Source organism: Leucopleurus acutus (genome assembly GCF_964270905.1).
Source record: "Leucopleurus acutus genome assembly, chromosome: 2".
Lineage (NCBI taxonomy): Eukaryota > Metazoa > Chordata > Mammalia > Artiodactyla > Delphinidae > Leucopleurus > Leucopleurus acutus.
Window position 1 is genome coordinate 191,281,455 of NC_139143.1, and position 19,142 is coordinate 191,300,596.

Sequence of the window (19,142 nt, forward strand, 5' to 3'; positions counted from 1 at the left end):
TCACGGCCCTACGTGGGCCTGGGCGCTCCGGGAGCCCACCCACACGCCCACGGGTGAGGACCCCAACCCCGCCGGCGACGGCCTCGAGCCACGCCCCACCGGGCTCCTCTATGGCCCTCGCTGAGGCGCTCTAGCGTCCGCGCAGCTCTCGACGACTCCTTCCGGCCCATACCGGAAGTGGCGCCGCGTGCCCCGGAAGCGCCCCGGCAGGGGCTGCGGGAGTGGCGGCGCGATGGCGGCTGCGGTGGTGTCGGAGGCCTGGCCGGAGCTGGAGCTGGCGGAGCGGGAGCGGCGGCGGGAGCTGCTGCTGACCGGGCCCGGGCTGGAGCAGCGGGTGCGCGCGGCGGGCGGGCGGCTGCCGCCGCGGCTCTTCACGCTGCCGCTGCTGCACTACCTGGAGGTGAGCGGCTGCGGCAGCCTGCGCGAGCCGGGCCCGGGCCTGGCTCAGGGCCTCCCGCAGCTGCACAGCCTCGTGCTGCGGCGCAACGCGCTGGGGCCCGGCCTGAGCCCTGAGCTCGGCCCGCTGCCCGCGCTGCGCGTGCTCGACCTGTCAGGCAACGCGCTGGAGGCGCTGCCTCCGGGCCAGGGCCTCGGCCCCGCCGAGCCGCCGGGCTTCCCGCAGCTGCAGAGCCTCAACCTCAGTGGCAACCGGCTGCGCGAGCTGCCCGCCGACCTGGCGCGCTGCGCGCCGCGCCTGCAGACCCTCAACCTCACCGGCAACCGCCTGGACGCCTTCCCCGCCGCGCTCTTCCGCCCCGGCGCGCTGCCGCTGCTCAGCGAACTGGCGGCCGCCGACAACTGCCTCCGGGAGCTCAGCCCCGAAATCGCCCACCTGGCCTCGCTCAAGGTCAGCGGTCAGCGGGGCGGGCGGGGCGGGCCCTGTGGTAGCCACGGACGGGGGTCTCCTCCCGGTGCCGAGCCGTCCCAACTCGGCCGGGAAGGGCCACCGCAGCGTCGGTATCTCTGAGAAGCCGCCCCACCCCCGGGTCCCCTCGCACTAGCCTGGCCTCCGTCCTCGGGTGGTCCTCTCGGCTCGCCCCGCACACTCTGCTCACAACTGGGCTTTAACATGCAACACACTGTTTCGTGATCGTGGACTAACTGGGCTTCCCGCTCAGGTCGGAAGCAGGTCAACAGCAGGGACGGGTGTCTAGATTTTTGCATCTCCAAATGTTTGTGAAAAGACTGGGTGAGCCCTGTACGTGGGGCCACCCAGGCGGGACGTGGAGATGTGAAATGACTGGAATGTGCGTAAGGCCGCGCGTGTGATTTCACATGTGATGGTTCACTTGACCCCAACAACGGCTTGCCAAGGCAGGGGTGGTTATTCCTGTCTTACAGAAGGCCGGAAGGGGTTGCCCAAAGTACATAGCAAATAGGTTGGGGTTTTGTCTAGGCTTTCTTGTCCAGGGACTGCTTGTTTATTTTATTCATCCGGGGACCCCAGGTCCCAACAGAATGCTCGACTCGGAACAAGGGCCCAGTAAGTCTGTTGAGGAAGAGACTAGAGGGCAGGAGTTGCTGTGACCATGGCCTAAATCCAGTCTAGAGGCTCCTGTCCTTAAAGAGGCAGGCCTCTGTTTCTTCCTCCTCATTGCCATCCTTTTATACAGACTTTTTTTTATATATACAGCAGGTTCTTCTTATCTATTTTATACATATTAGTGTATATATGTCAATCCCCAATATCCCAATTCATCCCACCCACCCCCGCTTTCCCCCCTTGGTGTCCATATGTTTGTTCTCTACATCTGTGTCTATTTCTGCCTTGCAAATCGGTTCATCTGTACCATTTTTCTAGTTTCCACATATATGCATTAACATACGATATTAGTTTTTCTCTTTCTGACACTTACGTCACTCTGTATGATAGTCTCTAGATCCATCTACGTCTCTACAAATGATCCAATTTCGTTCCTTTTTATGGCTGAGTAATATTCCATTGTATATATGTACCACATCTTCTTTATCCATTCCTCTGTTGATGGGCATTTGGGTTGCTTCCATGACCTGGCTATTGTAAACAGTGCTGCAGTGAACATTGGGGTATGTGTGTCTTTTTGAATTATGGTTTTCTCAGGGTACATGCCCAGTAGTGGGATTGCTGGGTCGTATGGTAATTCTGTTTTTAGTTTTTTAAGGAACCTGCATACTGTTTTCCATAGTGGCTGTACCAATTTACATTCCCATCAACAGTGCAAGAGGGTTCCCTTTTCTCCACACCCTCTCCAGCATTTGTTGTTTGTAGATTTTCTGATGATGCCCATTCTAACTGGTGTGAGGGGATACCTCATTGTAGTTTTGATTTGCATTTCTCTAATAATTAGTGATGTTGAGCAGCTTTTCATGTGCTTCTTGGCCATCTGTATGTCTCCTTTGGAGAAATGTCTGTTTAGGTCTTCTGCCCATTTTTTTTTATTGGGTTGTTTGTTTTTTTAATATTGAGCTGCATGAGCTGTTTATATATTTTAGAGATTAATCCTTTGTCCGTTGATTCGTTTGCAAATATTTTTTCCCATTCTGAGGGTTGCCTTTTCGTCTTGTTTGTAGTATCCTTTGCTTTGCAAAAGATTTTAAGTTTCATTAGGCCCCATTTGTTTATTTTTGTTTTTATTTCCATTACTCTAGGAGGTGGATCAAAAAAGATCTTGCTGTGATTTATGTCAAAGAGTGTTCTTTCTATGTTTTCCTCTGAGAGTTTTATAGTGTCTGGTCTTAAATTTAGGTCTCTAATCCATTTTGAGTTTATTTTTGTGTATGGTGTTAGGGAGTGTTCTAATTTAATTCTTTTACATGTAGCTGTCCAATTTTCCCAGCACCACTTACTGAAGAGACTGTCTTTTCCCCATTGTATATCCTTGCCTCCTTTGTCTTAGATTAGTTGACTATAGGTGTGTGGGTTTATCTCTGGGCTTTCTGTCCTGTTCCATTGATCTGTATTTCTGTTTTTGTGCCAGTACCATACTGTCTTGATTACTGTAGCTTTGTAGTATAGTCTGAAGTCAGGGAGCCTGATCCCTCCAGCTCTGTTTTTTCCCCTCAAGATTCCTTTGGCTATTCTGGGTCTTTTATGTCTCCATACAAATTTTAAGATTTTTTGTTCTAGTTCTGTAAGAAAAAAAAAATGCCATTGGTAGTTTGATAGGGATTGCACTGAATCTGTAGATTGCTTTGGGTAGTATAGTCATTTTCACAACATTGATTCTTCTAATCCAAGAACATGGTATATCTCTCCATCTGTTTGTGTCTTCTTTGATTTCTTTCATCAGTGTCTTATAGTTTTCTGAGTACAGGTCTTTTATTTCCGTAGGTAGGTTTATTCCTGGGTGTTTTATTCTTTTTGTTGCAATGGTGAATGGGATTGTTTCCTTAATTTCTCTTTCTGGTCTTTCACTGTTAGTGTAAAGGAGTGCAAGAGATTTCTGTGCATTAATTTTGTATCCTGCAGCTTTACCAAATTCATTGATTAGCTCTAGTAGTTTTCTGGTGGCATCTTTAGGATTCTCTATGTATAGTATCATGTCATCTGCAACAGTGACAGTTTTACTTCTTCTTTTCCAATTTGTATTCCTTTTATTTCTTTTTCTTCTCTGATGGCCGTGGCTAGGACTTCCAAAACTATGTTGAGTAATAGCGGCGAGAGTGGACATCCTTGTCTTGTTCCTGATCTTAGAGGAAATACTTTCAGTTTTTCACCATTGAAAATGATGTTTGCTGTGGGTCTGTTGTATATGGCCTTTATGATGTTGAGGTAGGTTCCCAATGCAGACTTTTTTAAAACAATAAAACGTGTGTGCAGTTTAGCAACTGACCTCTTTGCAGCGGGAATTACTCTTAAGATGTTGCTAACTCATTTTACAGATGTCTCTATGTCAGGGTGTATCTGTGTGCGTGGGTACGTGTGTGTGTTTATAGTTAAGAGAAACAGGAGGCCACCCTGCAGAGTGACACACGCTAACTGGCATTTCCAGGAAGAAGCTGTGGGCGACGACTCCTGGGATGCTGGTCCCAGGGCTGTAGCTTCCCTTCAGGACTGTGGTGTGACACATGATATAAGCCCTTTCTACTCCATCACCCATCTCATCCGTCTCTTGGTTTCCCAGAAGGTAGATGTACCAAATGTGTAGCTTAACATCGCGTCATGTGCGTGTACGGTTCTTATCTTTTTCTTCAAATCTGTAATGTCTTAGCAGTGTTCCAGTTTGGGTTTTGTTTTGTTTTGTTAGCGTTCTGTAGTAGCTCTGGGTGCCCGCCCAGTGAAGTAGCCTTTGTTGTGCCCAGAGCACCCTCATGCAGGGGAAGAGAGTGTCTTGCTCAGTGCCCCCCGCCCGGCCCATCGTCTTCCCCAGTTTTAGACTTCCATCAGTCTCTTTCACATGAAGAGACCTGTTTCTTGGAGAGTGTCATGTCAGAGCTACTTGGAACCCCTTTTGGACTTAGATGTCCTTTGGGGGCCTTTCCTAAAATGATGCCTTCACGAGGAACGGCTGCTGGAACTGGGTGAAGCAGCATCGCTCCACACCCTGGCGCTCCGAGGACAGAGGTGTTCTCTGTCCTTCCTGTGAGGTGGGGGGACAGCGGGAGTCGGACAGCTGCGCTGGGAACCAGAAAGTGTGGGTTCAGCTCAGTGTCTTGTAGCGGCGCCCTGGGCTCCTGCCCATCTCCTCCCCTCTGAGGATGACCACGGTGCCATGAAGAAAGCGCGGTGATGGCACTGGTGCAGGTCCTCTGCAGCCGCGTCACCGTGCCAAGGCTGTGGCTTAACACAGCGGTCGTTTTGTTTGCTCACGGTTCTTCACTGTGGGCCAGCCCAGCTGGACAGCTGCTGCCTTGCCGTTGATCACTCGTGTGGCTGCGGTCAGCTGCCGTGGGCTCAGGGCCAGGCTCAGCTGGCGTGGCTGGCGTGGCTGACTCCTCTCTCCACGTCATCTTGGGACGTCTCCCGTCCCCGCCGGGTAGTCTGACCTCTCACGTGGTGGCTCAGGGCTCCTTGGAGCACAAGGGCAGGAGCTGCCAGGCCTTCCTGAGGCACAGACCTGGACCTAGCAGCCCGCCACATCCACTGCAACCTGCTGATTCAGTAAGTGGAGCTCAGTCCAGAGTTGTGGGAGATGCCACACAAGGAGGTGAATACTGGAGGCGTGGTTCTGTAGGGGCCCCCAAGGTGACAGCACACAGGCCCCTGCTTGTCCCACTCACCTCCCAGTCGGGAGACAGCACATGAGAGCTCCTTGGTGCCCAGTCCCCTGGGAGCCGTGAAGGGCGGACCCTCTTCCCACTGCAGCTGCCGGGGACAAGGAAGCTGAAGGGAGAGCTGTCCTTTCCCTCCCCAGTTAACTCTGCCTGGAGAGCCAGCTTCACCACTGTCCTGACCTCAGACCCACTCAGCTGGGATTCTCCCCGCTGGGGTTCTGTTACCCGTGGGGTTCAGCCACAGGGCTGTGATGCTGCAAGGATGCCCCCATTGTAAGTGACCATTACCCAGGCCCACGGCACTGCCACCGGGGACTGCTGGAGGGACGGGCAGGCCAGATGTGCCCCCAGATTTAGGAACTGTTCCGGGACAGCACGTTCATCAGCTGAAGGGCCATGGCACTCAGGGTTTCTCCCAGCCCTGCCAGGAGCTGTGCCCTCTCATGTCGTCTGGCGTCGCTCACTTATGGGACTCCTCCCGTAATCACGTTTCACAGAGAAGTGGAACTTTGACCATGAAACCTTTGTCCAGTGACGAAAAACTGATTAAAAAAATCCTTCCATCTTATTTTCTCAGTTGCTGTTGGAGATGGTGGGTTCAGGTCCCCTCGGCCTGGTCACCATCAGCTGGAACAGAGGGGTCCTTCCACACCCCGAGGGGTAGAGTGTGTGTCTGTAGGGCCTCACAACCAGGGATATAGGGTCCCTTCCCCGCAGCTCGGCCCAGCAGTCGAGTCACAGTCTAGGGTCAGAGGCTGGCCCTGCCTGGCCGGTGTCACTATTGTGTTACCTACAGGGAGGGAGTGCCTGGGTGTCTTCTGGGCAGGTGCCTGGAGGCCCCTCCACGTGCACTCAATTCACTTCATTCTCCCTTCGGCGATTGTGGGTTTCCCGCCCCCGCCCCCTGCCCTGCGCAGTTTTACGCCATCCAGACATCACTTCAGCCGCAGGCTCTCCCTCCGGCACTCACGCTCCGGCCATGAAACCCGTGGACTCCACTCCCCATTGGACCTGCGGCTCTGCGTGCCTGGCGGCAGGTGGCGTGTCCTGCTGTGGGGTCCGCTTTGAACTCGTCGGTGGTCTCCCTGCCTCTGCTGGACATGGCACCCCCAGAGCCCTGTTGGCTGCCTGCCCTTGCTCCCCGTTTGTCTCCCGCAGGGCCCCGGGGCAGGTCCTGGGCTGCTGTCTGTGGCACTGGCTGCTGCCACTGCCCTCTGCTCCGAAATGCCCAGTGTTTGGCGATCGTTGTCCCTGACAGACCCCCGCCCCAGTACCCCTGCACCTGTCTTCCGAGGAGACCACCTCAGCAGGCTGCTGGCCTGACACTGCTCTGGTCGGGGCTGGGGGCCCCCCTCCCCCACTCTTGCCGGCCCTTCCTCTGCTGCTCTTTGTGGGTCTCTTCCTCGTGGAGGCACAGACCTTCCACCGCGGCGGCTGTGTTTTCACGCTGCAGTGAGAGTTGCCAGTGGAGTTCACGCTCTTGAGACTCCAAGCTGGGTGTGCAGGTCCAAACCCGACCTTGAAATGCCAGCCCTGGTCTGCTGTTCACAGCCTGCCAGTGGGCGGGGGCCTGGTTCTTCTGGCCCAGGCCAGGCTGAGTGTGCACACAGGGTTACCTGGTCTAGGCGGCCCCTGCCCGTCCTCCCGTCCAGGTGCGTTCTGACACCTGGGCGTGTCCTGGGGGAGCAGCTCTGCAGCCCTGGGCTCAGCACTGGCTGTTGCTGATGTTGCCAGTCAGCAGTGAGTGAGGAGGCCAGCAGACCCCAGGCTGGGGTGCAGGGGGCACCGCCAAGTCCTGTGCACGGGTGGGTGTGTGTGTGCGTGAGCATGGGGGGGGCAGGACACAGAGAAGCCTGGAAGGGCCACGTTTCAGCCCATCTACCCGCCTGCCCAGTCTCGCCTGAGAGCAGGGAGAGGCCTGGAGAGGCACCAAACGGTGACAGGTGTGTGACGTCCGGTTAACCCACAGCCCGCATGACCACTGAGTGCTTGGTCCCCAGTGGTGACTGGAGACCGTGTCAGGCTCACCTTCTCTTTCTCCATTTCTGGGTCGACTGCAGGGTCAAAGTCTGCTCTACAGTTGCTCCCTCCCTCCTGAGCCTCTGGTCCTGCCGCGTGGAGGCTCCTCTGTCACCCTCTGTCGGGCACCCACCTGCCACGCCCCTCCTCCACCCTGGTTCTTCCGGCCTCGCAGCAGCCTGACTGCTGAGCCAGAGGTTCCTTCGTAACCGGGGTTTGTGAAGCTCCCTTAAAACCACCCTCTGTGCCAGCCACAGCAGACAGCATCTCGTGGATAGTCAGGGCCCCTGCCCCCCTCCCAGCTGATGACAAATCTGCCACCCGCTGCGGCCCAGCTGTGGTCATTCGGGGCCGAGGTGTCCCCGCAGGACCAGGACTCCTCGCTGGCCACGCTGCTGTGGGTGCTGCTCCCTGAGTGTGAGGAGGGGCCTGCCCGAGCGCTCCCAGGTCTGCAGCCCCTGGGGAGGCCCCTGCCGCCCGTCACTGCCTCGCTGTCCAAATGCCAGTCCCCTGTGCTTACTCCCACCAAGCCAGATTATAGGGTTTCTCCCCAGGCTCCACGTCAGGTCCAAGCGAAGCCGAGCGGGGCCCATGCAGAGCTTGCCACGGGCCCTGGAGGAGAACGAGGAAGAAGCCGTTTACTTGCAGGGCTGCGTGCCGCCTGGGCCTCCTGGGAGGGGCCCTGTCCTCCTTACCACCAGCCGAGTCCCTCCCACGGCACAGGACCCTACCTTCTGCCCACCACGTGAGGTGGCCACTTGGCCCGTTTCCACCGCGTCAGCGACACTGATGGCAGCCTCAGTAGTAGTCACAGAAGGTTCCTTTTCACGGGCCACAGGGTTTCACCAACCTCCTTACGGCGCAGGAGCAGGAGCCCCCGCTCCCTCCTCCCGCGTCACCGCCAAGGGCCCAGGACTGTCCCAGCATTGACGCTGACTCGCTGTCTGTCGCGCGCAGGATGCGAGAGCGCGAGAGCGTCGTGCTGGTTACTCTTGCTCTGTTCTTGCTTTTTTGCTCATTTAATTAAAGGCGTCTCAGCGCTACTTTGTGGGGAGCCTGTTTCTCATGTAAAGTCCTTATTTGTTTATAACCAGACATTCCCCGCGTTCCTTGTTGTCTTTTTTCCCTCTAACCTAACCATCGATGGGAAATTCTGCCGTGGTTGTTACTGCAGGGACACGGTGGTCAAGCAGCACAAGCAAGACCAGCACTTCACAGAGGCGACTGGCAGTCCACTCGCGCCTCTCCTCCGAGGAGCCCGGGCCACTGCATCCGTGCTGGGCGCTGGGCTGGGGGAGAGGCGCGGGGCTGAGGCGGGGCAGGCGGCAGGAGGGCGGGTCCTGGGGGTCTGATGCGTCCCGGTCTCCCTCGCAGACGCTGGACCTGTCCAACAACCAGCTGAGTGAGATCCCAGCAGAGCTGGCCGACTGCCCCAGGCTCAAGGACATCAACTTCCGGGGGAACAGGCTGCGGGACAAGCGCCTGGAGAAGATGGTCAGCGGCTGCCAGACCAGGTCCATCTTGGAGTACCTGCGCGCCGGGGGCCGCGGGGGCTGCCGGAGCCGGGGCAAGGCCGAGGGCCCCGACAGGGAGGAGGCGCGGAGGAAGCGGCGGGAGCGGAGGAAGAGGGAGTGCGGCGAGGGCGAGGAGGCGTGGGTGGACGAGGCCAGCCGGCTGCTGCTGCGGGTCCTGCACGTGGCCGAGAACCCGGCCCCGCTGACGGTCAGGGTGAGCCCCGGGGTCGGGGACGTGCGGCCTTTCATCGTGGGCGCCGTGGTGCGGGGCATGGACCTGCAGCCCGGGAACGCGCTCAAGCGCTTCCTCTCCTCCCAGGTGGGTGCCCGCGGCCGCGATGGGGGCGGGGAGGACGGGCCGTGGGCGGGGCGACCACCGCTCCTGCTGAGCGCCTCGGCCGGCCCGGGTGGGGTGGGGTGGGGTGGGGTGGGGTGGGGCGGGGCGGGGAGGGGACCCGGCGCAGTTAAAATCGTCAGCTCTTGCCAACGTGTTCTTGGGTGACTTGTTTAGTTTTTGTGAAGTTTCAGCTAGACAAACTTAGAGTTTGTTCTTCTGTGAAGTCTGCCCAGCTTTTAAAGCAAAAAGCACATCCTTGCACGTGGGCAGCCCCGAGCGTGGCCTGCGGGGCTGAGGCTGTACGCGCCTACGGGGAGGAAGCCAAGCCAGGAGCTCGGAACTGGAAGATCAGTGCTTTGGAGGAAACGCTTGCTGGGGTTGTGTTTCTTTTGAAGTCACACTTCTGTTTATTCAGTCATCAATTTTAGCTTGAGATGGGTTCTTTGAAGTCTCAAGCATTGCACAGTAGAGTTAGGGCGAGAAGAAATTCTGCTGATAAGCAGATACCAGCTTTCCAGCGGAGGTTCCACGAAATAAATACTTGGCTGGGGAGGCTGCTCCGGGGGGGCTGGGGTGGCGGGGCTTGCCCTCCGGCCTTGGCATACTGAGCTCTGCCTGCCCTTGAACTTGTATTGCAGACAAAGCTGCACGAGGACCTTTGTGAGAAGAGGACGGTGGCCACCATCGCAACCCACGACCTCAGCGCCATCCGGGGGCCCCTGCTGTATGCCGCCCGCCCCCCAGAAGACCTCAGGGTGAGGCCATGCATCCCGGTGTTTGCAGTTTGAGTGTTCCTTGTGTGTTTTTCAAAAAATACACGTGCAGGTGGTTGAGTCAGAGCATTTTGGATAGAATCTGACCCTTTTCTGCTCCCAGCAGGAACATAAAATAAAACAGGTTGTGCTGACAGTTACTTTCAAAAGTAAACTCATCAAAGGAGGTGGTGATTTGAAAGTGGCTTCCTTCACCTGCTCGCTAACTTTTAACCAGAAATTGTGGTTTATATCCCAGTTGCAAACCCCCTGATCTGGGGTTAACCACAGTGTAAGTTCTGCCAAGGCCCCGCTCCTGGTCTGTCGGGTTCCGCATGAGGCACCTCGGGCCCCCGGCGGAGGAGTGTTCCCAGGGGGCTGGCTCCGGCTGCTGGCCCCATCTCTTCCCTCAGCCTCCTCAGAGCCACAGGCGTGGAGCCCCGGCTGTGCATTAGGCGGGTTTCAGATTCAGCCCCCGGGGTGACCTCTGAAGGCACAGTATATCTGCACGTGACATGGGGACAGCCTCTATCCTCAGCCCGCTGGACGTCCGCCTGGAGGACTGTCAGCTCTCAGAAGCCTCCCGCTGGGACCCCCAGCGACGGGCCAACGTGCAGTGTCCACCCCGTAGATCGTCCCCTTGGGGCGCCGGGAAGTCAAGGCCAAGGACCTGGTGCGGCAGCTGCAGCTGGAGGCGGAGGAGCACAGGAAGCAGAAGAAGAGGCAGAACGTGTCGGGCCTGCACAGGTGGGGCCCCTTTCATCAGCCTGTGCCGTTGCGGGTGCTCCCGCAGCTGCCCAAACTCAGGAGACCTCCCCAGCGTTCGTTCACTCTCCTCTCGGGTTCTTGGCGGGGGGGGGGGGGAAGGATCCATCGTAGCCCCATGTCGCGTGGCTTCAGAGAAGCAGGTGCCAGGAGTGCAGGCCTTGTGTTGTCTCAGAGGGGGGCCCTCGGCATGCCCACCAGGTGCGCAGGGAGAGCGCGCCACGGATGAGGGGCAGCCAGGCCTGCTGCGCTTGATCCAGGTCAGGCTCGGCTGGCTCGGGCGCCGAGGAGGCCCTGCGAACATCTCCTCTGAATTGGCTTGTGTCACGTGCCCTTGACCTGACACCTACTGTGTCCAGAGAACTGCGATTCGTCCACTCGCCTTTAGGTGTGTTTCCACAGCTGTGCCTGTTATCGGTATTTCTTCTCACCCAGGTACCTTCACCTGCTGGATGGGAAGGAGCATTACCCGTGCCTCGTGGATGCAAACGGCGACGTGATTTCTTTCCCGCCCATAACAAACAGCGAGAAGACGAAGGTGGGCGGTGCCAGCGTCTGGCACCTTTGAGACCGCATCACGTGTCGCGTTCACGCGTGTGGCGGTGTGTGCTCGCTGCTGCCCATGACTCGCCACGTGTGCCGCACCCCGGTGTCTGTCTCCCCTCAGGCAGGCGACAGTCCAGATTTGTGTGACACCGTCTTACAGGGTTTTCTGCAGATTAGACCTTGCAGTTGCTGGGGTCTGCTTGTGATAACTTGATTCTTTCCTGAAATCTTTCTAATTTCTGTTGAAGATTAAGAAAACCACTTGTGACCTGTTTCTGGAAGTGACGAGCGCCGCCAGCCTGCAGATTTGCAAGGACATCATGGACGCCCTCATCCTGGTGAGCGTCCTGCCCCGCCCATCCTGCCCACCGAGGCTCTGGCCCCGCGGGACAGACGGCGCGTCCGCTGCCCTTTGCCATCTGGGTGACGGCAGCCTGTCTTCCCTGGGTTGCCTCTAATCTCTCGGTTGAAAAGATATTTTTCATTTGCAGAAAATGGCAGAAATCAACAAGTACACTTTGGAAAACAAAGACGAAGGTTCCCTCTCCGACCACGAAGCCGATGCCATTCCTGGACAAGTCCCGGGCCCCAGGGCGACTCCCGGTGCTGAGCAGGCTGGGAGCGCCCCGCTGGTGGTGGAGCAGGTCCGGGTGGTGGATGAGGAGGGCCACCTGAAGGTGGTGTATCCGTCCAAGACGGACCTGGACCTCGCTGCCACCCACGTGACTGTGCTCCGCTGACGGCCGGGCCACTGCCTCAGGCTCCCAGGGAGGCACTGTCAGCTGCACTGGCTCTGCAGGGCTTTCGTGTGGTGATATTAAATTATTCCTTCACCTCGGTAGTTTTTAAGATATATGCATTCTCTGTTCAGTTTTCCAGTCGATTCTGTCGTAGGGGGTGCCACGTTGACATGCGCTGAAGTCATTTCACCTTTACAGCACCGAATTGACTCTGCCAGTGCTTTTAATGAAATCACTTGAATACTGGAACTAACTGCTCAAAGGGTTCTGAAATCATGTAGCCACACAGCAAATCACTGTATTCACAGGGGGAAAGGACACTATAATTGGTGTGAATATTTAGTTCTAAGTTGAGAAGCTGAACAACATGCATTTTGCTGAGCTGCACAGTTATTTTTCTACAATACAATATCTTTTGAAGTCCTACGGTTCCAGCACTGCAGCTTAGAAATGTGGGATGTCATGGTTTCCAGTTATTGTAAACCGTAATCTTTTTATAAAAACATTTTTTAACGTGACCTTAGAATTGGCAAAATCATTTTTCTTACTGCTGCTGTAGGATGCTTTGGGGGTGGGAGGCAGGGCATCCGGGAGCGACGGCCCAACCCGCCTGCTGCACTGGCCGGACTTGGGGAGGGCGGGGGCGTCAGTCGACTTGTAAACCAGCACCAGGGCCGTGAGGTGTCACACCTGCGTCTGGAGGTCAGTGTGCAGGTTTCCCACTGCAAAACAGGCTTCCATGCTCAGACAGGGCGGTCAGCCGTCGTCAGCTTGCTCCAGGACAGGGGTGGCGGTGACTGGAGGAGGCATGGGGAGTTTGATGCCAGGAATCATGGAGCATGTGCCGGACAAGGGGGTCTCAGCATCTGGCATTCTAGGTATTTCCAGCTCTGAGTCGGCAGTTCACTGACCTCACTGCTCCAGGAGCAGCCGGCACAGGAAAAACTGACCCGCCACCTTTTTCTTGTTGAGTGAACGCGTGTTCCATGGTCTTTGGCCTGAAAAGGACAGTTTATGTGTTTTGTCAAAATGACAGGCGGCTGGCAGGCATATGCGAGAGCACCCCCCGGACCCAGGCGCGTAGCGGTCAGAGCCAGACCCGCGTGAGGCCCACACCCCACATGCCGGGCCTGCTGTACAACCACGTGGGTTCCCCAGGGCCCGGCCAGCCCTCCTCAAAGGACATGGCGGGGCTGCCTTGACCCCTGACCCAGCTCTCTGGTCACTGCCAGGACTGCCCTTCGTCGGCCCTGGGGCAGCCGTGCTTAACTGGGCTGAAGTGGACACCAGGCGACGGTGTTCCCCAAACCTACCTGACATCTGTGCGCATCGGCGGCTCAGGGCTGTCACTTCACGACCCTTGGGCCATCAAGGCCGCAGATGCTGCGGCTGACGTGGGCGTGGGCGTCACGGCGAAGCCCTGCTGGGAGCTCCGGGTTGGGGCCGCAGCTGAGCTGCCCTCTTGGCACCAGGCTGTGGCTTCGGCAGCCGCGTGGCACCAGGTCTGGGGCGCCTTGATGTTGGGGAGCAGCCGGCCCTGCTGCTCTTCTCTGGTGCAGTTTGATTCCGTGTGAGGTTTGGAAACGTATTCAACTTACAGCAGAAAACCGCTTTGACGTTTCTTTTTCTTTGTCGGCCGACCCGCTAATAACATTTAGAAGGAACATCGCGGCTCCTTCCCCGTGAGTCCTTCCTGGGGTTTCTGGAGGTGCGTGTTGGAAGTGTCTGTGGGGAAGCTGAGGACCTGGGACCCTCTTGCCAGCAAAGAGTGAGAGGCAGTTATCTCCCGTCACTCGGGCCTGGCCCAGAGAAGCGGCTGCCCTTGATCCCTGGGTCCTGGGAACCTGCTCCTGTAGCATCACCAGGTGGACCCCACCCCGGGGCTTTCCCAAAGGGGTCAAGTTCCTGGGACCCGCCTCCAGCAGACCACCCCAATCCTGAACCTCCTGTGGGAGGGGAGGCCAAGGGTCCTGTCCCGTCCTCTCCCAACCCTCCCAGGGCTGTCGGGACGCCACCTCCACTCCGGCCACTCAGGTCCAGCTGGGGCCCCGGGGCACGTCTCTCTGAGGTGCCCTGCGTGCCCCTGCCTGTAGCCCCCCACCTGCGTGGGCCAGGCATCCGGTGCCAGTAGGGCCTGGGGCAGGGGGTGCCGCGCATCCCCCAGGCTCTGCGCTGGTGCACCCAGCTCTCCATGCTGAGACCTGCTTGGCCGTGGGGCACACAGGGCGTGGCCAGCCAGACCCAGGCCAGACCCCAGCACCGTCCATGGTCCACGGCCGCCCGTAAGGTTCCCCCCGGTCCTGGGGAGCAGGCCTCGTAAGGACCCTGGGCGTCACCCAGCGGTGCCGGACCGAGCCGGACAGGCTCCGAGGTCACTTCCTCTCCACCCGCTCCTGCTGCTGGCTGCCCCTCCTTGCCCCGTCCCGCCTCCCTGCCTTGCCCCAGGCCAGTCACATGTGACCTGTGCATCCGCAGACCTGCCCCTCACCAGGGGCTACTCGGGGAATGCGGCCCTGGAGCCGAAGAGGCCTCAGAGGGAGTGGGGGGCAGGGGCAGCGGGGACCCCTCCCTCCTCCTTCTGTCCCGCGCCCTCGCCCCACTCCTGGCCGAGGCTGCACTGGGCCTCGGGGAGGGTCAGCCCTTGCACCTCCAGCGCCGACCGCCGACCGCTGAGAGCCCCCAGAGGCCACACAGCCAGGCCAGTGGCCCCTGCCCACCTCCCCACACCCTCCACCCCAGTGCCCGTCCTGAGATGGCCAGAGGGGACTCCAACTGGGGTGCTAGGCTGAGGCCAGACAGGTGCAGGCCAGCTGGGGCCCCCTCCCTGGCTGTGGCCAAGCAGGTGGGGGCAGAGTCTCTCCGGAGACAGGTGCTGAGGTGCAGAGACCAGGGCGGCTGGGACAGACCCTCCACCACTGCCCTTAACCTGCTTGCCCTGCCCCCTGCCCCGCAGCAGGCCCTGATGAAGCACCGCTGCTGGGAGACCCCAGCCCAGCAGCGGGCTCAGAGCCAGGGATCACCTGGGTGGTGCAGCCCCACCTCACGCCCACCCGGCCCGGGCAGACTTGCAGTGGGCCCGCTGTGCCCTAGGCCAGTCCCGTGGGGTCTCTGCCCTCCCTGCCAGCTCGGCCTCTGACACCCAGGTTTGCTATGAGCCATAGGGATCCTGACTGTCCCTCGTCTCCTGCCCTCAGTTCTGGGCAGTTCTGGGGTGAGGACCAATTCCCTAAGAAGGTGTTTCTGGCAAGGGGTTTGCGGGGTCTGGGGCGTGAGTTCACAGCAGGCGAGGGCCAAGCAAGCCGGAGCAGAGTCGGCAAGGCGCTGTCCATGGTCAGGAGAGGCAGGAGCAGGTCCAGCCACATGCGCGCCCGCAGGCCTGCCCCTGTGCTCCCACCTCCCGGCAGAGGGCCTGGCCAGGACGGGGCGCATCCCAAGGCCCAGAGCCAGCGGGAGGCTCACAGGCCCTTTCCCAGGCCTCCCGGCCGCTGTCCAGATGCCCTCCAGCTGCCCTCACATCGGGGGCCGTGAGTCACGCCTCGCCGGGGAGACCCACGGGAGACACTGTCATCCGTGTTTTCATTCAACAGACATTTAATGACGACCTCCGTGTGCAGGGTCTGGGCCTCCTATAGGGTGCCAGTGGAGGGGCCGGGCTCCTGCAGGGACCACTCTGTGGGGTGGACAGCCCTGGGGAACGTGTCCACCTCCCTGGAGGGAAGATGCAGAGGTGGGTCTGGGACAAGGGCTAAGGCCCCTCTACCCAGGAAATGACTCAGCCCCCGGGGAGGGTGGATGTACAGAGGGACACACATACACCCCCTCAGAGCCATCCTTTCACAATGGGAGTCAGAAGGGCCAGAGAGGGCAGGGGCCTGGTCAGGGCCACACAGCTCCGCACAGTGCCCACCCAGGGACGACCCCACCCTGGGGCTGCCAGGCCTGTGCCCTCGGCTGCGGGGAGAAAGGGAGCTCTTGGGGCCCTGGACTGAGGGCCTAGCCTGGGGGTATCCTGCAGCCCCAGCTCAGGCTGGGCCTGGTCTCCCAGCCGCGTGGGCCCCCGGGTGGCTGTGTGCGCCAGGCGTGCAGGTGTGTGTTCCTGTGTACCCGTGTCCCTGTTTGGCTGTACGCCTGTGGATGCCTGTGACAGCTGTGCACAGTGGTGTCCCCGTGAGCTTGAGGCCAATATGTGTGCCCCCTGTGCCCCTGGAGTCTGTGCACTGGTCTGGGGGAGAGTGTCTGTGTGCATGGTGAGGGGCTGTGAACACAGAGGGGAGCCTGTGTAGAGAGAGGAGGGTCTGTGTATATGGGAGGCTGTATACACTAAGGTCCGTGTAGACTGGTGGGTCCGTGTACACGGAGGGGTTCTCGCACACGGGGTGTCCCTCCGAGCCCATGCCCCTGGGCGCATGCTCTGGGCAGCGTTCATTTGCACTTGTGCACGAAGTAGCCGGTGATGTAGCCCAGGGTGAACACGACCCAGAAGAGGGCCACTCCACCCAGCACCTTCAAGGAGATGCCCAGCTTGCCCGAGCACAGCTTCCGGGAGACCCTAGAGTGAGAACCGCAGGCATGTGAGCCCCCAGGCGGCCCCCGGTGCGGGGGTGGGGGGGGCGGGGCGCGGGGGGAGGAGAAGGAGGGGGCCCCGGGCAGGTGGACTGCGGAGGAGGGCAGCCCGGGCGCTCTGGACTGGAAGACAGGAGGGAGGGGAGTGGTGGAGACACCGGGGAAGGTGTGGGTCCCGGGTCTGCCGAGACCGCCTGGGGTGGGCGCCCAGTGGGCGCAGAGCAGAGGCTGGCAGGAAGGATGGGAGGGGCCTGCGCAGGGCCAGGGGGGCCCTCCTCCCAGCCCCTCACCTCTTACAGCCCGAGGCCTCCTGTGCGCCGGGCCCGCTGGCCACGCTGACTTCATCCCGGCTGCTGTCCTCCCACCTACTGTACTGGATGCTACTCTCCTGGGGCTGCATCCTGGGGGCCACGGGGCTCTGGCAGGAGGGGCAGAAGGTGGGCTGAGCCTCCCAAGACACACTGTTCCAGACCCGGTGAGGCCAGGGGCAGGGTTCGTGTGGCCCTGCTTTTGGGGTGAGGGTCTGCCTGGGGGCCGTGACGGGCCAGGTGGGCTGGCTCTTTGCCTGCATCCTCTCATCCAGCTTTGGAGGTGACCAGGATGCAGAGGGGTTAGGCCACTTGTCCAGGGTCACGTGGGAGGAGGCAAGAGGGAATTCCAACAGGGAGTCTGAAAGTCTGCCAAACCCTGCCCTCAGGAATGCGAGAGGCTGCTTTTCCACCCAGCCTGCTCCCCCAGGGCAGGGGGGGGCCTCCAGGCACAGCTGCTGCCACCCTGGAGGGCCCCCGCCTGGGGCCAGGTCACCAAGCCTGACAACTAACGGCCTTCCCTCCTCCCATTCCTGCCAGATAAGGCCCCAGAGCCATCCCTGGAGGCTGGAAAGGAAGGGGACGGGGCAAGCCGGGCAGCCGGACTGGGGGCAGCGGGTACAGCCTGTCCAGTAGGGGGAGGAGGCCCGCCTGGCCTGCGCAGCAGCAGCAGCTGTGTCCTCTGGCCTGTCCGAGTTGCAGCCCCTCCCTCACCCACTGCTGTGCCCTGCTGGGAGTCCAGGGGCTGAGACTTTGCCAGCCTGGGAAAACCTGACCTTTTGTCCAGGTAATCTGGGACACAGAGGCTTAAAAGCACAGTGAGCCACTTAGCAAGAAGCGAACCCAGAAACTCAGGAAATCAGGCAGTTCTTAAACCCCCGAAATGCTTCCACGTTTGCCCTTTCCCAAATCCCAGGCCCATGGGACAAAGGAAGGGAGCTTGTCTCAAAGCCACAAAGCCTGTCCTTCCTGTGGGATCCTGTGCTCTGGGGTAGCCATGCAGGCCGGGTCTCAGGCCTGGGGAAGGCCAAGCATTTGTTGAGCGTGGGTTCTGCTTTCCCAGGATGTGTCCAGGAAAGGGGCTAAGGGCCAACTCTGTTAGCTACCTACCTAATGTCCACCCTCCCTCCTGTGGCCAGAGTCCCCATCTTGTTCCAGGCAGCAGTGTGCCAGCCCAAAGTGACAGTCACGGGCTAAGACAAGCTTAATACTCTGACCCCTGCTTTCCCATGTCACCCAGATAGGAGCAAGGTGCTGGGGTGCAGCAGGGGGTAGGAGGCTTTTGCTTTCATGAACAAAAGAACAGCCACTTCCTTCTTCCTGCCTTGAAGTGATGGCTGGAGCTGAGCAGCCACTTTGCAGTCTGGATATCCTGCCACACCAGCCCAGTGGTGCTGGGTCTCCAAATCCACACCAACTGCCCACCCATGAGCTTCTTGATCTGAGGAGGGTCAAGCTCACTTTGTGCAACCCTGGGACAGTGGGTTCCTGTTATTTGCAGCAGAACAAGCTCCTGACTGACGTGATGGTGGCCCTCAAGTAGTCCTGGCTGGAGAAAGCCACCAGAAGCTGGTGAGGTGCTGGAGCTGAGCTTCTGAGGGCTTCATTCACCTGCTTGTAATGGTCTGTCCAACCCACACGCGACGGTCACACAGTGTCACAGGACCCTGGGGCTGTGCTGCCTGGCAGGGACACCTGCTAAGCCCTGGGACCCTCAGGGGTACCACCGTCTCCTGGGAGTGTGTGGGGACAGAGTCCTTGGCACACACGGGCTGCATATACATTAGACCCCTTCACCCCCAAGGCACCTCCAAGGAGCCCACAGCTTACAAGGGGAGAGTCCCGGCGTCGGGGGTCGAAGCCTCTGCGGTCCAGGAAGATGGTCAGAGCCCGGCCAGTGATCTCACCTCCTCCCAGCCCGCAGTTCGGGACCTGAGGAGCCTCAGATGCCTCCAACCTTAAAGAAAGACAGAAAATAAAGAAAAGGTGAAGAGGAGCGAGCGGCGCTGCCAGGGTCAGGGAAGGGAAAGGGGCCCTGGGGCGTCCCGGGCGGCCAGCAGGAGCGGCGAAGGCAGTTAGCCTCGGGGTCTGTGGGCCCGGGACAGCCTCAACCCCGCCCGCACCCCAGCAACTCCTCTCTCCCGGGCCGGCCGCTCACAGAGGCCGCGGCCTAGCGGGGCGGGGGGCTGCACTGGGCCTCGCCAGTGGGGTCTCTGCCCACTGCCCACTTGAAACCAAGCCCACCACCTCCTTCTACTCGAGGAAACCGCACCACGACCCCGTGTCTCACCTGGCTCGACAGCCCCCGGCCGCTCCGCGCGACGCGGACGTGTCCCTGGCCTGAGGGGGGCGGGGCCTTGGAGGGGGTGGGGCCTAGTGGGTGGTGGGGCCTGAGCGGGGGCGGA

General features: G+C 59.6%; 2 protein-coding genes across 2 annotated transcripts; one reads left to right on the forward strand and one right to left on the reverse strand.

Annotated features, from left to right (window-relative positions):
* The first annotated feature begins 205 nt into the window (after positions 1-205).
* LRRC47 (leucine rich repeat containing 47) lies at positions 206-12,537 on the forward strand. Its single transcript, XM_082856912.1, has 7 exons — positions 206-847; positions 8,587-9,045; positions 9,702-9,818; positions 10,447-10,562; positions 11,016-11,118; positions 11,375-11,464; positions 11,618-12,537. Exons 1-7 carry the CDS (start codon positions 233-235, stop codon positions 11,864-11,866), a joined length of 1,749 nt encoding a protein of 582 aa, XP_082713038.1. The 5' UTR covers positions 206-232; the 3' UTR covers positions 11,867-12,537.
* Positions 12,538-15,435: 2,898 nt separating this feature from the next.
* On the reverse strand, positions 15,436-19,080 carry SMIM1 (small integral membrane protein 1 (Vel blood group)). Its single transcript, XM_082865162.1, has 4 exons — positions 19,028-19,080; positions 18,568-18,694; positions 16,720-16,847; positions 15,436-16,415 (listed from the first exon to the last, which is right to left on the reverse strand). Exons 3-4 carry the CDS (start codon positions 16,827-16,829, stop codon positions 16,289-16,291), a joined length of 237 nt encoding a protein of 78 aa, XP_082721288.1. The 5' UTR covers positions 16,830-16,847; positions 18,568-18,694; positions 19,028-19,080; the 3' UTR covers positions 15,436-16,288.
* Between the last annotated feature and the right edge of the window lie 62 nt (positions 19,081-19,142).